Genomic DNA, 17,760 nt, shown 5'->3' on the forward strand with positions numbered 1-17,760 from the left:
CATCACAGTCTAACTCTCTCTGAATTTAACTGTATTTTCAGCAACATTTTCACAGTTTCTAAATAAAACAAAGCCCGTAACTGTGGCATAGAATATGTAGTTCTGGGTATTCCAGGTAATCTAGAGGTTTGGGAAGACAAAGATACCCGAGTAGCTCCTCCTAAAAAATATAAAATTAATTATAGGAAAACTGTTCACCTAAGAAGGATTTAGCAGGTCAATGAGGGCTATGAAAGATAATGGTGTGTGATAATCTACTTCATAGTCTTCAGAAAATACATACTTGGTGTTAACATATATTCAGTTTTAATTTACTGTTAATTAGGGTTGATTAATGTATGTATGACTATCACAAAAATACACATTAATAGCAAAAAGAGCTACTCTAACAAATAATGTACCACTGATCCTACTGTGCTAAAAAAATTTAGGTAATACGAACTATTCAACATCTAAGTATTCTGCTTAAGAGTGAGAAATTTACATAAACAATACGTTGATGAAGCACAGCATTGCGACGCTATTGGGATTGCTCTGCAGTTCAGAGATAACCCTGAAACAACTGGGTAGGGAAAAATCTATATAACCTACGTTATTAATGACTACTGGCTGACCTCTGCTTATCTTCACTACCTTAAAGACGACATTGAAATTTTCAACTCTGCTCAAGCTTCATTATCCAAAATCTACACTATAATAACTTAAAAGGGTTCTGATGATATTTTCAACCCGTCATTTCAGAACAGAAAATTTCTGACATTATATATCACCTAGAAAAAGGATCATTGCTTCGTTCACATAGTGCAATGTGAAGTCTAATATTTACACTGCATACAATGACCAGAGAACGTATTTGCTTAATTTTTCAAATATTACAGATAAGAGAGAAGATAATAAATCCTTCAGAAAAGAAAGAAAAAAGAACACTAAGTGTGTGTATATAACATATTGAAGAAAGGAGTTACGTTTACTTTCCTCCAGGAAAGAACATCCATTGTGTATCACACGTGCCACACAGCAAATGACAGCAGTAGCTTACATGACATCATACATGCCACGGCATGAATACCTCATAAAAAACCAGCCAACCAGACAGTGCACACAGGTACATTGAAGTCCACGCACATCAGTACAGATATCAAAATACACAGCAGGTGGGAACAGCCTTCAACTTGTACAACTTGCTATTTTCCCACCTAAAGCTGGCTTAATTTTAATTTTTCATTCCATTTTCTACTCTCTTCCTCTAGCCAAAAAAAAAAATAAAATTATGATCTATAGCATGTTGTTTAAGCTGAAATCAAAATTGTTCTTTCGTCTTAGAATACCACTGGATGTTTAACGTTCTACAACACCTTAAAGTGGCCAAATATAACAACAAGTTCATTTCAAATTGAATTTACAAAAATTAAACCTGGTTTTTTTTTTTGGTGGGCAAGGTATTAATGAAAAACAATATGTCTTATTAAATATACAGTAGCTGTAATTTAATTGTTTCTTCTGTTCCTATCCAGTTTAAAGCACATTTCAGATTTTTTCCTATCATTCAAGGAAAGATTTTTTTTCTTTTTGAAGGAGCGAAATTCCAACTTGTCTGTATTCAGAATATGAATACAAATTTGTATACAAGTGATTCTAAATGCCACTGGCTTCCCATTTTCAATGCTGCTATTTTTCCAGAGAATGTATCCACAGATCAATGACCCTTTCATGTGATCTTGAAATGCCAAAGAAGAATAGCTTAGGGAAAATAACTGTTTTCACTTGAGTTGAAATAATTATTTTTACAACAGAAAGAAAGCATTACATCTTAAAATCACTGAGGATGCCATCCAGAAAATCTATATATCTGGGGGAAAAAAATTTAGTAGAGAACTAATAATTGTTCAGATGAATTAATTTCAAACTAAAGCCATGGTAAAATTAATGAATCTCACAGATTAATAAACTGCTCATTTGGCAGCATCTACTGTGGCACATTTTTGCATGTTTTGCCATTTTTCTCTTATTTAGCTACTTGGAATGGATGATCTCCAGGGTACATCGGTGCGTTTCAAGACTGATGAACACACCCCAGATGCTGGAGTCATGCAGAGGGTCTGTTCGTGCACAGGACCTGTGCTGTAACCCTGTATGTTTTCCTGCAGCAAACTTGCAGGCACTCCTGACAACTGAAATGTAGCTGGCGGAGGAAATTCCAGGAGCGTCTCCTTTCCCCTCCATCACTGCATGAGAAAGACATTCTTACACTGACGTGCGAGTATGTACTTTTGATGGGGTACTGCTTGCTGTCCTGTGATGTCTTTCAATCCTTTCCCCTTTTATCTCCCCCAAACGAGAATCTGATGTCAGATTACAACACTTATCTAACTTTTATAGGTGCTTTTCTCTGTAGTCCATGTGCAGACAGTGGTGTCAATTTCTGAATTCAATTATTTGGGTATTGGGGAAAAAACCCCACAACAGTTATTTTCTAAATTCCTAGCATGCTTTTTTAATTGCTTTTAGAAAACATGCTTTTAGAATGTCAGGCAATAGGAGAGAATACTGCAGGGATTCTTAGCTTTTGACATTTTTAATTGCCTCTGCTTTGGTTGTTACACAATAGATATTTTCGTCATCTAAATATAATGTATCTTTGTAAAATCCTTTAAAATATGATTTCAAACCAATGAATGCCATTTTCTATTTGCCTTTAATTTCCTCTCAATAGTAAGTTCATCAGAGTGTAACAATTAATTAACTTAATTAAGCTAACTTAATTATGTTCTTTCATAGGTCAATATGTAGAGCTACTCAGATTAATAGCAGAGCTTGTAAAGTTAATCTTCTTGTATAATGCAAATGATGCCAAGTCATGTATTAAATACCTTCCTGAGTAACAGATGATATAGGACTGAATGTACTTTAAAGAAGGGCAGAGACTGTGAAAAGGCTAAATAAAGAAAAATGTCTTGGATTTGTGGAAATTTGAAACAGACCTAATTCATTTTTGAAATTAATAATGTTCTTCTAAGAGCAGCCCTCATTCAATAAGGCCATTTACAGCTTAAATATACATAAATAAATTTTGACTTCAAAAGCAGAACTGCATGACAGCATTTTTCCAGCCATCTTGCGACCTTAATGGTTTGTTATTAAGAAGATTACATAAAACAGTCATGTCAGGAGATTAGATGGAAAATATGAATTCCTAACTCCAGAGCATTTGAATGCTTACTGTATATCCCAGTTTATTTTACAGAGGAATCACTTCAGTAGTCAAAGGTATTATGTTCTCTTCTCTGTTCATTATTAATTCACTTTTAACACAGGCTCTAAGGCTTTTTAGGCATGTGGCTTAGCACTTTTGTTATGAAATATTAATGGGAACTACTGTAATCATAATAATTACCTATAAAAGCATAAAAAGTAAAATCAAGCAAATCTCCAGAGTGCCAAATGATCTGAATAGGTGACTCAACTACTTTGTTTTGATAAATGACTCTGGTGGTTGGAACCCCCCAATCTGACATGAGGAGTTGGATTACAGGCCAAATCACCAAATTTCAGCCAAGTAACTAAATTTCAGTCTTCTCTACAATGAATCTGACTTAGGTCCAGAAAATATTCTAAATGCACAGCAATTTCAGATCTGCAATCTGTCACAATGAAGAGTTGCAACACAAAGAAAACTAAGAAGAGAGGCGCAATAAATTTTCTGTAAGGTGCTTTGAACAGTAGTGTAAGGGAAAAGGCTCTGAAAGTGTGAAAACCACCATTGCTCAGAAGTTTTAAAACCAGAATAAAAAGCTAACAAGTGCAACCAAGAGATCAGTCCTGTGTCTACTGGGGGATGGATGACACAGACGACCTAATATATTTTCTCCTCCTTGTTCAAGCCTGCCATGTAGCACTGGTGAAGTTGCCCAAAATGAACATCCCAGTCTCAGTGTAGCAGCAGGTTCAGGCTACATATCAGCTTCTGTTCTGAAATCACAGGCCTACACCTTCTGGTATAAAGGAGGATTATTTATCTATGATACAGAACAAGTAGTAAATTGGTACTTGTGATTTTTCATCAGAAAAACAGTCTTCTAGGTCCAAACAGTGTGGAAATTTGCGATGACTTCTCTAAGCAGCAGAGCTCTGTAACAGTTAAACAAAAAATTTAGTGTTCTAGAGTAAAAATGCAGTCCAACCCATTCTATGTGGGTAACTGTATTTTTTTTGGTCTTCAATCAACAGTGTGTCAGGAAGAACAACCTATTTATAGCAACAACAGTCTGACACAATTCTTTTGTTAAATGAGTTCAAGCTAGTAGCTACACAGAACAGAGGGAAAATATTGTTATGCCTACGAAGTTTAGAAAAGAATGCACAGCCTTTTCACAAGCACAAGCGTAAAAGCTTTGCATTTATAGATAGCTAGATATACAAATGTATATTTTCTCTAAGAATGCAAATCATCTTCTTGCTTCTTACCAATGCTTATTCTGCATCATCGAGTTATTTTCTCAAATGAAAGACATCAGTGATGGAAATCCAGTTATTTAACAGTCTTCTAATAATAGCAGATGGAGAAAATATCACACAGCAATATTACAAGCTTTGAAATGGAATGAATTTTTATTCAGTCCTTTCAGAACATGTTATGTCACACTTCGTTTATAAAGCAAACACCTCAGTGTAATAAAATAGCCTAAGGATGGATTGGATGCTCTGCTGATGAAGTTTATAACTTTGGGTTTAAAAAAAAAATCTCTTTTTATGCTAACCTGAAGAGGCAATGGGACTTTTTGGGAAAACTTTTATCCAGAGATCAAGGAAAGGAGATAGGTCAAGAAACAAAAGATAATATCAGCTGCCAATTGTGTTCATAAAAATTAGGAAACGTTCCCTTTGCTTGTATATGAAATAATTCAGATGGCTGCCGCAGATTTTCCAAGAATAATGTAATGCTTTTAACACTAAATTCTATAATCCTTTTAAGCCGCTTGTGCCATACTTATGGCTAAGAGCAGATCATAGAATCATAGAATCGTTAAGGTTGGAAAAGACCCTTAAGATCGAGTCCAACCGCTAGCCTATCACTGCCAAGTCCACCACTGAACCATATCCTCAAGCACCACATCTACCCTTCTTTTAAATACCTCCAGGGATGGAGACTCAACCACCTCCCTGGACAGCCTGTTCCAATGTTTGACAGCCCTTTTGGTGAAGAAGTTTCTCCTAATGTCCAACCTAAACTTCCCCGGCACAGCTTGAGGCCATTTCCTCTCGTCCTATTGCTTGTTACTAGGGAGAAGAGACCGACCCCCGCCTCGCTACAACCTCCTTTCAGGTAGCTGTAGAGAGCGATAAGGTCTCCCCTCAGCCTCCTCTTCTCCAGACTAAACAACCCCAGCTCCATCAGCCGCTCCTCATAAGACTTGTTCTCTAGACCCTTCACCAACTTTGTTGCCCTTCTTTGGACACACAAGATGACTTAAGTGTGGGGCACATCTTTTCCGATAAAACAAAATACTATACCTCATACTTCAGCTGTACGTTATTAATGGAAAAAAGTCTGTGCTCTATCCAGATAAACTGCAAGTGCTGAATCTCTACTAGTTCAGAAACAGATTAATGGGCACCTATCTTAATCTTTCTTTAGCTGAGAATCACAATGCTTTGCATAGCGTTTATAATACTAATACAGCACTCAGAAAGCACCACAGATACGTAAGCTACCTATGTTCATATGCTACCATCACATCATTGATATTTTACCCTAAAATACTCCAGAACATATATGCATGATTTTTTTGGGGGGGGAAAGTAGGAAGTTGGCTGTTTGTTTAATTCATTTTTTTAATCCAAGAGAGACAATGGCACAGCATTTCATCCGTATCCATACTGCTCTGCCAATGCAGCTATTCAGAAAGAACAGCCCTGTTAGCCTTTACGCTTACACTATTAAAACATGATTAACTGATTTGTCACAGGATCGGCAAAGGAAATTAATACACATAACTCATGTATTTCTATTTTATTTCTAATTAAAGAAGAGGATATGCCTCTTATGAGACTCAGGATTAAGGGAACTGTCAAAACTTGTCTCTTCTTACTTAGATAACCTACCACTAACACCATCACTCCCTGTGGATTGAAGTGTTGCTTATGAGAAATGGTATCAAGATACAGCCCACCCATCTTGCTTTTTAGCCACTGCATGAAAAAGGGAAAGTAAAACTATTTTAACATCACATCTTCACTTTCTTCAATATCACTGTATATTAATCTAAAAAGCTATATAATTATATTTACTAAATACACTGCAACTGCCAGAGGCACAATGAAACTGACCACAGAAACCAGAGTAAGGGTCAAGAAATCTAACCAATCAGCCTTTCAATTCTATCAAACGATCGCAGTGTTATTCAAACAAGCGTATCCATACATTTAGAACATTTTAAAAGCTCTGAATGTTAAGTAATCAACATGTCCAGAGAATTTTCTTTCATCAGATCATGGTAAAGCATGTATGACATCAGAGAGGTAATTTAACGTATTGACTCAGGGCATACCAACAGTAGTGCAGTTCTGAATTTTGAAAGGGCTGTGGGAACAAAATTCTTTTTTTAACTGTTACTATTGGAGGGAAACCACCAAAACTTTATAACTTACTATAACATTCGATGAAAAGCACTGTTATTCTGCAGTTTCCTAAGAAACTGCTAAGAAGGTCTAATGAAATGACACAGAAATTAGGCTGGCACACCTGTCCCCTTTGAAATGCATGGAATTTTTCTTTCAGTTCCACTTTTCAATTCCAATTCTTTAAAAAGACAATAAAAATATATAATATTAACTCATCAGTTACACAGGAAACTTCCTTATTTTGGTATGGATACTAATTAAAACATTCAAGGATTCAAATCTACACAAATTTTATTGAGGATTGCACAGCGTTTGAAAACATAGAATAAGGCGTCTTTCTAACTTTAAACACATCTTGGTCATTTTATAACCCAAAGTGGTTTTGCATCTGAAAAACACCGATGAATACACACACTTTCTTGAATCCCTCAGAGGTACAAAAATTTCACAAGTATCTAAATCTAAACACCCAACGTGCTAATTATTTCTGCAGTGGCTTTTGTCATATGCCACATAGCTGGACACTGTCCCTATCCTACACAGAGTTAAATCTGATTTTAAAGCATGAAAAGAGGCCGGGGAGAAGGGAGGCAGTAAGATGAATGGATGCCACCCTGCCCTTCTTATGAGTAGAACTCAATATTCAACCATTGTTTCTACTAGGAGGAACAACTGGACAAGCAAAACAAAGCCTCACCTGAGTGATCAAATGTCTCCCCACAAACTGATGATACCAGTAACTGTTAGATTCAGACGGGCCCTATCTAAGAGGAAACCAAATAGTAAGCAGGAAAAAACTACACTTTATACAAATTAATGTGGCAACTCATGGGATTTTCCTTACTTTTGTCTACTAGAAGTTGTCTCTCCTCACCTCTGCAAGTCCGAGACTCTTTTTGAACATCATTTTCCATATCTTCTCAATTTGACTCCACCTTCCTGAGATACTTAGCTGTTAGCCATTTTGCCCTCTTTAAACTTTTCTCCTGTTTCTTTTTCATGGCTGCATTTGAGTTTTTCCTTAACAACTGCCTTCTCACCAATACTGGTGGGTTGAATTCAGATGGGACATGAATCATTATACAAATAATGCATCAGTTAGCAGCTGTAGTTAACTCCAAATATTAACTCACTAAGCAGATACTGAAAGAATGTAAGGGAGTGATGTACCAGGAGACTTCAAATAAAATGAGAAATAAAAAAGGCATTAGTTGAAGTAAAGCTCTGCAAACACTTTTATTGACCTGTTTTTAGGGTGTAATTCACAGATGTTTGTTTACTGTGTTGACTTACCCATGTGTAACTTAGATGGGTTGTTTCAAGGTGGGCTCTGAATTTGGAAAATCAGCATACTGGTGCTCCCCTCTCAAGGTTCCCTGCAAATTCAACCAAAAAACTCTTTCTGACTCACCTCTCTGTTTTTATTTTAACTGCAGTAAATATGATTGGAGAAAGTCTCATTCCCTTATAAAACACATATAATACTTTATGACCCCGCATTCAGTAAAACAGCTTCAACATAAACTGTTACTGAGATACTTAGTAAAATTCAGAAGGCATATTTCCACCTTTCAGTTCTCTGAAGTTTCCTCTCCCCACCCAGTTTAGCTGGTTTTCATTCCACAAAAGCAAAAACTGTACACTCCTCTTCCTCCCGGTCACTTTTTACTAACTAACCATGTTTTATTCCTCTTTCTGCAGCACATTTCCTTCCTCTATTTCTAAGTATCATCTGTGCTCGTAATTTTAATTTTTCCAGTGGAATGAGATAAGTTTGCAAAGCTGAGACTTAAAAGGCAGAACCCATGACCCTCCATAGACTAGAGGCCCCTTTTCTACTCAAGAATATAAACAAAAGTATTACTAAAAGCTTATCCTTACTAAAAGTCTATCCTCAGGACTGCTTAGACGTGATAACCTGACTTTCTATCTTAGAATATGTGGTGATACTCCAAAATAAGTGAAGTACCTATTTGGTCTTAATCCAGAAGACACTCTTAATTCTCCTGGCCCTGTACTGCGGACTTCCCTCTTCTTCAGACAAAGTGACAAGACTATCAGAGGAAAGGAGAAATTCAAGAAGGCATTTGATAATTATCTAAAGGCTGCACTGAAGAACTAATAAATGGCACTATTTCCTATGGCTAGTATTTCATACTCTCCTTTACCGGGAAGATTACAGTTAAAGAAATCTAAGAAAAAGGCAAGAAAGACTAGTCTTTACATTACCTTGTACTTGGAATGCCTTTAATAATAACTAAACTGTTTGCGGAAGCCAAGGTTAGTAATGTTAAGGCTACCCCAAATGAAGGAATTCCTTCTCACAGGAATAGTTAATTTAAGGATAATAATGGTTCTTTGAAAGGATGATTGCCACCATAAAATGAAGTTGTGAGTCTGAATTGTGCAGACAGCCTCTCCTCCAGCTGTGCTGTACTGTGACAAGTATGCATTGCAGGGACAGAAAAACCCCCAAGTCATTGGCTACTTTATGGAACTACCTTACAAGCTGGCACCTTTTCTTATAACAACAGGGAGCCTGGACTTATGATCATACTACATTATTACCATCTAGTATCATTTTTTGGAAGACAAGGGCACAAAAAAGGCACAATATTAACGAGGGTCTTGCCTTGGCACAACCCATCAGTTAGCTGTACTTAAATTTAGTGAAGGATGACAAAAGCTTTACATCTACCTATACACCTATGTATAAATTTTACTTCTGACTCTTTAGTATCATAAAGTTTAATTTGCCAGAATCTATTGGGACTCCTGTTACTGTCATGGCATGAAAGACAGGAACAAAAGAAAACTATTTTCCCAATCACTGATAATAAGAAACACTATTGAAAAGGTAGCAGATGGGATATACTTGGCTCATAGGTACCGTTAATCAAGGTCCTGAGATTTACCTCAGTCTTGCATGTTGTTGGTTTGGGAGGATAAGATTGAGCTTTAGCTTTAAAATGTCTCTGCTGTGAGTAAAACAACACTAGGCATGAAAAACAGAGGCAAACATGTATCCCCCAACAGTTAATCCTGGAAAAGAAGAGACACAGAATGTCCTACCTCTTCTGGATGTTTCTGTGCCACGGATACCAGCTCTTCAGAGCTACTTCTTGAGGTAGAGGGTACCACATTACCTGGGGCCTCTGAGACCACCTCATTTGACGGCTCGGAGTCCTGAGGGCAACAGAGACAAATAGACCCCTCAGCAGCGTGTTCATGTGGCACGCCAAAAAAATGAGACTTTTCAGAGGAACTGCGCTCTAAGCACAGTGAAATGAAAAATACTTGAGGTCTCAAACTCTACTCTTTTTACACTGGGCAACTTCTTTTATCCCAGAGGCAAAAACATCTGCCATACGTTTTCTCTTAAAATGGTAATGCTTTCTTCACAAGCGCATTATAAGACTTATTAAATAGCTATATAGAGTGCAAAGTTCTGAATAAGCATGCTTGTTTTGCCCATACCTACCCCTGTTCCTGAACTGCAAGGAAGGGAATATTACATTTCCTCCCCTTATTCAAGATGGAGGTTTCTGCAAAACAGCTGGGACCATGCCAGAACAACCCCCCGCAAATGTATTTTATCACTGCAAATTGATATAGCATACAACCTGTTAAAGTTAGAAAAGTTAAAGTTAGCACAGTTGCTGTCTATTAGTAACTTTAACGCTACAGTGAAATAAATATAATAAAAATTCCTAAGTAGTTTACATTCTGTTTTCCAAATTACCTTGACTTTGCAATGCAACATGACTAGATCAGTCAAAACAAAAAACACTTTAATACCTTCACTGCTTCACACAGTTGTTTTGATAACTGCATAGATTGAGATATTTTACTACAGAGAAAAAAATCCGTTAATCACTACTATCTCTACTGTGCTTGTTGTAATGCTCATTACAGAAGATATTTTAGATGTCATCGCTTAGTAAGCAGAATATGTGCTTTTGATATATTGCTTTCTTTCTACAGTCATTAATTGCAAGGAAATCAAGATTATACTTTTGGAAACTGCAAGCTGCAAAGCTCATTATTAAGTTTTTCAACATAATAACCTCTAAAAAGTAAATTAAAATTTCATAATGATAATATTCAGCATTTGCTGTTTAGCCCAATGTATGTTTGGACTGTTGGAAGGGAAAAAAATGAACATTGTGGTCCAATACCCATCACTGAATCACATGGAGGATCACAAGCAAGACCAGATATTTAAAAGAGTTCATGCATGGAGGGGGTTACTGGAAAGAAAGTTGGAAAAATCTCTTTGCCTGGAGGGGGAATATTCTAGTATGTCTGTTTTGTACATTTTCAGGTGAATCCCTTTAAAATAGCTGCCGAGTTTAAATATTTCAAATGGAACTTTTTATGCCTTTCTCATTGCACTACCTCTCTGTGACTTAGAAAAAGGATATTCTGGCCCATTCTGTGGCCTAGAAACTTAAGTTTAAGGCTTGGTATGAGGAAGACATTTTAGGAAAAATCAGCTTTCAGCAATCACTAAAGAATAGTATTGAATAAAATCTTAACAATGAAGTCCAATTGCCATGGCACTGAACTGTTTTAAGGGCATAAGCACCACTGGATCTATGGAACAAAAGTTAAAATGAGAGACTTGGCAGAGCTACTATCCCAAGTAATTCCATGACAGGAATAATAAAACACTATTTTTCAGCTTTCTCAGTTCCTCAAAAGAATATCAACACCACGGCAGTGAACTACAAGGAGATACATCTCTAGCATTCTGATAGTAAAAGTCTGATTTTCCTCTACTGAGTCTACAAAAGCCCCATGGTCTATATGCCATCAAAATAAACTTTGCATCATGTTCATCCTGACAGCTTGCTGTTTTCCATAGCAGATCTGGGCTTGCACAGGCAAATGTCCTCTCTCTCAAAGGCCACCTCAGTTTGGTTCCCATTAAATTATGACGATGAGACTATCTCTTCTTGTTGACCCAATTAGCCATAAACTGACTCTGAGTACTGAAAAGTAGTGCTTTGTTTTCTCCTTGAGAACTGGGAAGTTAAATCATCGCCATGCAAGTTATCTGCTCAATATGTTTCCAGAAGCTCTTCTGCACTACTTATGAAAATCAAAAGTAACAACCACACCTGCTGGAAGAAAATGATATACTTGTCTGAATTCTTTGGCTCAGTGATTTCTCTCTTTGCATTCTTCCCCCCTTTTGCATCTGAATAAACTTTTATTATGTTGCTATTACCTGTGGCCAGATAGCAGTAGCAACATTTTTTTTTTTTTTGTTACTTATGATTTTTGAAATTAATGAACGATGACTTTCAAAAATGGTCTGAGCAACTCCAATTGGGTAAACATACATTCCTGTTCCATTCCTCTTGCCTCAACAGGGCCAGCACGTCACAGACTCTCTTCCCCCATCAGGTCTCAAATATCTTCTTTCCAAGAAGCTTGGCTGTCCTTCTCAATAGTTTTCCTAAGAACCAGCTAGCTAACATAATACTTCAATTTTTAAGCAGATGGATGGAAATCAAATTTACTTTATTATTCGGAAACCAAGCTGAGAAAATGCGTGTCCCTTTCCAATTACCCTGGTTTTATTATATCTTTTCACACTGCCGTCCCTTCTTCAGAAAACTATATAGAGCACGTAAGAAAGGCAATCTATGTTGCTCTGAACAAGCTCGGCAACATGTGAAGTACAGCTTTCAAAAATAAACATATTTACTAAGCGGAATGAGATCCTTTCATGTAAGGCACAACGATAAAAATGCTGCAAGGTGCAAGTGAGAACTTTCAAAAAGCTTCTTCTCAGTGTGTTATGAGTACATGGCCAAATGAGTAATAGTTCTGGTATCAAATGCTGGTACTGCGACTTGTACTCAGCAAATGAAAAAAACCTGAAAGACTATTAGTATTGTTTTTTAAAGCAAAATATCTGTATCTCTGACCTAAAACAACATTTCTATTGAAAAAGTGTTAAAAGGAAAAATGTATTTCAAAAATAATTAAAATTAGTTTGTTGTCCTTTGTAAGTATTACTGATACCATAACATACAGGACCAACTTTGCAGAAAGTCACTTCTTTCTTTTTTCAAGGCCTTGTATGATGAAAACCATGTCAATGGCACTTCTCATTGATCTGTCAGTCTCAGTCGTAGCGGTGATGGACATGACTGTTCATGGATATGTAAACTACACAGTAGGTAATTTGGTACACATTTTTTCTAGGGTTAAGCCCTTCCCATTTCATTAAAATATTATTATATTTCCCAACCTACATATGAAAGTTCACATAGCTGCATTTTCAAGTTGGACAGATCATGACATAGCTTTCTAATGGATCACAATATTTAATTATATTGATTAATAAATTTTGGGGAAAACCACTATTAAGCGGTACTTCCAGTTTCCTGAAAATACAGAAATTCTTTATCAAACTGTAAGTGCATCATAAACAAACAAATTCAGAGGGCTCAGTAATTACAGTTTTTCTGCACAATGCTGATTTTGCTGAAAGCTCCTCAGAATATGGTCTTTCTTGGACTTATGAAACCTTGAAAAGGAAACATGAAATATGTTGACATTGTACTATGTTTACGGAAGAAAAAAAACCCTGCTTTGAACTATGCCTCTTTTTCAGATGACCTAAATGTTCATGCAGTTTAAGATACCACAACAGCATTGGCTTGAATCGATTACAATTCTGGAAAAAAAAAAAAAAAGTATTTGAATTAAATGTTGACAGAAATAGGAAATACATAACAAATCAGATATTCTAGTCCTGGGATGAAACTTGCTTGCTCGTCCTGGCAGCAGACACAAAAGTGTAGATGGCTAACTTTGGAGTCTTGGACATTCAGCTTTTTTTTTTTTTTTTTTTAATTCAGGTCAGCAGAGATCAAAGGTGACAGTGACTGGTAGGAGGTAAGAAATCAAAGGTGCAAAGGGCATCCCTCCCTCAAAGCCTTCAGTTCTTTTTTCCCCTTCCTCCCATTTGGCATATTTGCTATCTGCATCTACTGCAGTAGAAGCAAACATTGTCCTTTTAGTGTCGTCCTTTGCTGTGGAGAAGTATCACTGACACAGGACGCTGAAAAATCAATAGTGCATACAGAACGGATGTGGATTTCAGTTGTGAGCTACACAGAAGTCACAGATTTCAGAGGAAAATATTTACATTTTATGCTATGCTGATGTTGTGGCTTGATTTAATGACTTGACTGTTTTTGTTTTTTAAAAAACAGACCATTAAATACCAGATCAATACACTTACACAGATATATATTCTATATGTAAATAGGATACAGATATGTATATACAGACATGTATATTCATACAGAATGTTATTGTAACAAAATACTGTAATTTTTTACCAGTCCATGTTACTGACAGCACAGATGTTGACTCATATGAAATAGAAACTCTACAGTTTCCGATTTTGAAGAAAATGAAGAACTGATGTATACTAAGAAGTATGCATAAAATACTTTGCTAGAGAGCATAAGAAGTTGCACTGGAAACACAATGATGGAGAAATAGTTTTTTACAATGGTTTTTATGCCAGCCAAGCATCCGCTATTTTTTCTGCCATTGCTGCTTTAAAACAAAACAAAGCTAAAGAAGAATCAAAACAAATCAGCCTACAAACCCTTTCTCGATGATTTCAAGCTGACACATTTGAATATATTATGTTAACTCTGCATCAGTTTTCATATATCATCCTTTACCTTGGTCCAGTTGAAAATTACGCAAGTCATAAATTAACTTTAAACAAGTTTTGAATCAGCTTGGAACTAGTTTTCAAATTAAAGAGCCGTCAGTATATTACATGGTACTGTCATTTTATTACCCCAATCAATTCTGTGTGGCCTGAGGTAGAAAGAAAATGGATGCTGTCTTCATTTGCAAAGGGTTTATCTCTCACACCAGGCTCTGAAAACATGACTGCGGTAATGAACTGCAAGCCAAAGTTACTAACAAAGACTTCTAACAGTAACGAAGTGGAAATATTTCTCCCCCTTTAGACTTACAAAAGGGAACCAAAAAAAGCCCTTTCTGAAACATGAAGCCAGCTTCTTAAGGCTGAAGGCCTACGGGAAGAAATCAGCACATTTTTATTGAAGTGCTAAAGTGCTTGTAGCCTCACAGAGTATCATTTTTAGTGCTGCACAGGAAAAGCCCTCCTGGGTCAGACCAAAGGCGCCTCTGTAGCCCAGACTGCAGAACACCCCTCCGTCAGCTGACCGACCACTCCTACCCATCCTTATTCTCTCTTACACCCCAGCGGCATGCTTTGAAAGCATTCGCCACATCTTATCCAGAATTTGGTAAAATCTAGTGAAGACAAGATATCTGTAGTTCTCCACAGTTCACAGGTGGCCAAAGTAAATCCCCAGGAGAAATGTCGCGTTTATCTCAGTCTACTTACACGTGAAATCAATCACCTTGCCATCCCTAGGATTTTACCTTGTGTTAGCTAATGAAGTAAGAACGTGGGCTTTAAACTTCTAAGTCACACTCTGCAGCCATAAAATTTCCCTTCCTCTTTCTGTTCTGCCTTTGTCACTCTCCTTATAACAAGTTTATTTAACAACTGACAATCTCCTCTCTTCCTCTGCCCTCTCCAAAGATAGGAAATTACAAATGCAACCTTTAACGTACATGCGCTAACCTCCTATGCTGCCAGTCACAGAGGCAACGCCGTTGATATGTCCTTGGCTATTTTTTCTCTCTCTTGAGAAGGGGACGATGACTTCTATGTTTATACACTGTCAACACAACAGGGCCTCATTCTCAGCTGACTCTGAAACTATCTCGGTTCAGGTAATAAACCTTAAGCTAGCTCTAAAACCTCTGCCCTCTTCTAAAGACAGAAACAAAGAAAAACCTTTTATAATTCTCTGTTTTCTAAATATGGAAACTTAATTACATTCTTTAGCTTCACACTTTTTTATCTTCAAACACGCCGTGCAATACGAAGGAACTAATAAATTTACATGAAGTTTCCAATAAATACCCATCTGTTTCAGTTTATAATCCCTCTGTCTTTCTATAAACTACAGCACTGACAAAGCAAGCTTGCATCTTTGAAATCTACCTACATTTCCAAGTGTCAAAGGGTGCATTCCCACTTTTATGGTTGTTTTAAAATAAGGATGCTACTGTTGCTAGTATTTTACTCGAAGTGTTTGAACAAAGTATGAAAGGAAACAGGGTTGTGTTTTCTCTGGATGCCTCCTTCAAATGGAAAAAAATGTACATATATTTAAAGCTAGAAAGAACGCTCTCAAAATAATGTTTTTCTTATTTATTCTTTCAACTTTACCACATGCAAATAGGAGAACATTTTACCATTTGAAGTTATTACCATTCACTGACCTCTAGGACCTGAATTAGTTTCCTCTTTCTAACTCACATATTTGCTACATTTCCATTACTCAGTGTACTAATCCTACCTCTCTATGGACTTAATTCTCCACCTTTCAACTCAAACTCTCTTAGATTATTGTATTTCCCTTTTACTTTCTCATCATTATTTCCCAACATTCAAAAGCTGTTCTTTTAGCTACCCTTTCAATAGCTACATTTTCTGACCCCAGAATTCACTGAAATGTATATAAAATCAACTCTTAAAACACTGTGATTAATAAAACCACGTTAGGATACAAAAACTAATATTAAACTTCAAAATATAGATTCACCACACTGATCTCATATGTATAATGCAAAGGAATACACCTTCCTTGTTACTGCCAAGGATTAAACACCATTGATCATGGGTAGAGCATGGCTCAAACTACTGGCAAAAAATTCTGTACAAACATGAACATCATGACCAGGAATTTTTAGAATTTCTTCAATAAAGCGAGGAAGCCAATCACTATCATTTTTGTGCTAAAGCTCCTGTGTCTTGATAATTTGGTAATTATCTGGTGCACCAGAGCAACAGATTTTATAAAAATATCCTTTTGCAGGATATTAAAATACCTGCAAGACTGCTGTACTATGCCATTATCGGTGCATGTAAGAGTAGCTCAGTACTTCTCCATTTTTTGTGCACACCACTTTCTATATATTGTACTGCTATTTTTTCTTATTATGAATTAGGTTACAGGCATATACTAAAGCCTAGAAAGTTTTTTTTTTCCTTATTTTAAATTTTACCAAGTTTTAGAAGTTATTTTATGGAGTTGTAAAAGCTCTTTAAGACAACACACAAAGAATTTATTACTGCTGGATCAGGACATTTCATCTTCCCTGTGCCCGTTTTGTACAGCTCTGATCTCTCCGACCCTTTTTCCCCCATCTGAATAAACACAAAATCAAAAGTTGCAAAATAAATTCTTAAACACATCACAAGCACCTACAGCCACGGTAAATGTGGTGCTTACTGTGTAGCTGTATGGGTGTTGCATATAACTGCAGCTGTTGACTTCAACATAGTTACAGAATGAAACAGGCACCTCACATTTAAAACAAGATTTTCTAAACAACAAATGCACAAAGCCACCTGCTATTACTTGTGGAAGGCAGTGCTGCAGCTACAATTGTTCCATTAGTAAGGCTACATATGGGTTTGCAGTTAAGCAATGTTGTTTTCCTTCAGAAATTATTAGGGGCAGACAGCAGCAATCCATTCATACAGTCTCTCTAAAAGATAGTTTTACTCCATATGTATTTCTTTCCAAATCTTGTTTAAATCGCCCCATACTTTCCGTGTTCGTGGTTTGCTGAGGCAGTGACAACTTGGGAGTAAGGTATAGCAGCAAACTTTACTTCCACCTCTCCAGGTCAAGCTGGACAATTTATGGCCAAAGTAGTTTGCTTTACTCCACTGCAGCAGCTTGGGAGAAAGCATACACCAAATTTCCTCACAATACTTGGCTAATACTTAACTTGAACTAGAAGATTGAGCACTTGAAAAGATCTCTGCTCCAAAAAGCAGCTGCTTTATTCTAACAAAAATAGAATGTAGCTCAAAAAAGGCTTTCTTTCAAGCACACAATCTTCAGATATTATGCATCAGCATGCAGAGTGTGTCTGTCAGATGTTGGAACAAAGCTTTAAATTGTACCATCTAACTTAATTCTCAAGACAGGGTCAGCACATTCATAGCGTTCTTTTTTTTCCCCTTTGAGAAGTCCTTTA

The 17,760-nt window shown here is 36.6% G+C and overlaps 1 protein-coding gene across 3 annotated transcripts in view; it reads right to left on the reverse strand.

Moving 5' to 3' along the window:
* The window catches only part of PHF14 (PHD finger protein 14), a 166,491-nt gene that overhangs the window by 25,343 nt on the left and 123,388 nt on the right, over positions 1–17,760 (reverse strand). The window contains exons 18-19 of one of the 3 annotated variants that reach the window (XM_064444532.1): positions 9,694–9,807; positions 7,915–7,997 (exon numbers count right to left, since the gene is read on the reverse strand). The exons of 1 other annotated variant lie outside the window; for it this stretch is intronic. In XM_064444532.1, the coding sequence (XP_064300602.1) occupies positions 7,926–7,997; positions 9,694–9,807 (186 nt within the window). In that variant the 3' untranslated portion in view covers positions 7,915–7,925. The remainder of the gene's footprint in view (positions 1–7,914; positions 7,998–9,693; positions 9,808–17,760) is intronic. One more of the 3 variants, XM_064444531.1, reaches the window with a different exon arrangement.

This window comes from Phalacrocorax carbo, chromosome 2, assembly GCF_963921805.1.
Source record: "Phalacrocorax carbo chromosome 2, bPhaCar2.1, whole genome shotgun sequence".
Classification (NCBI taxonomy): domain Eukaryota; kingdom Metazoa; phylum Chordata; class Aves; order Suliformes; family Phalacrocoracidae; genus Phalacrocorax; species Phalacrocorax carbo.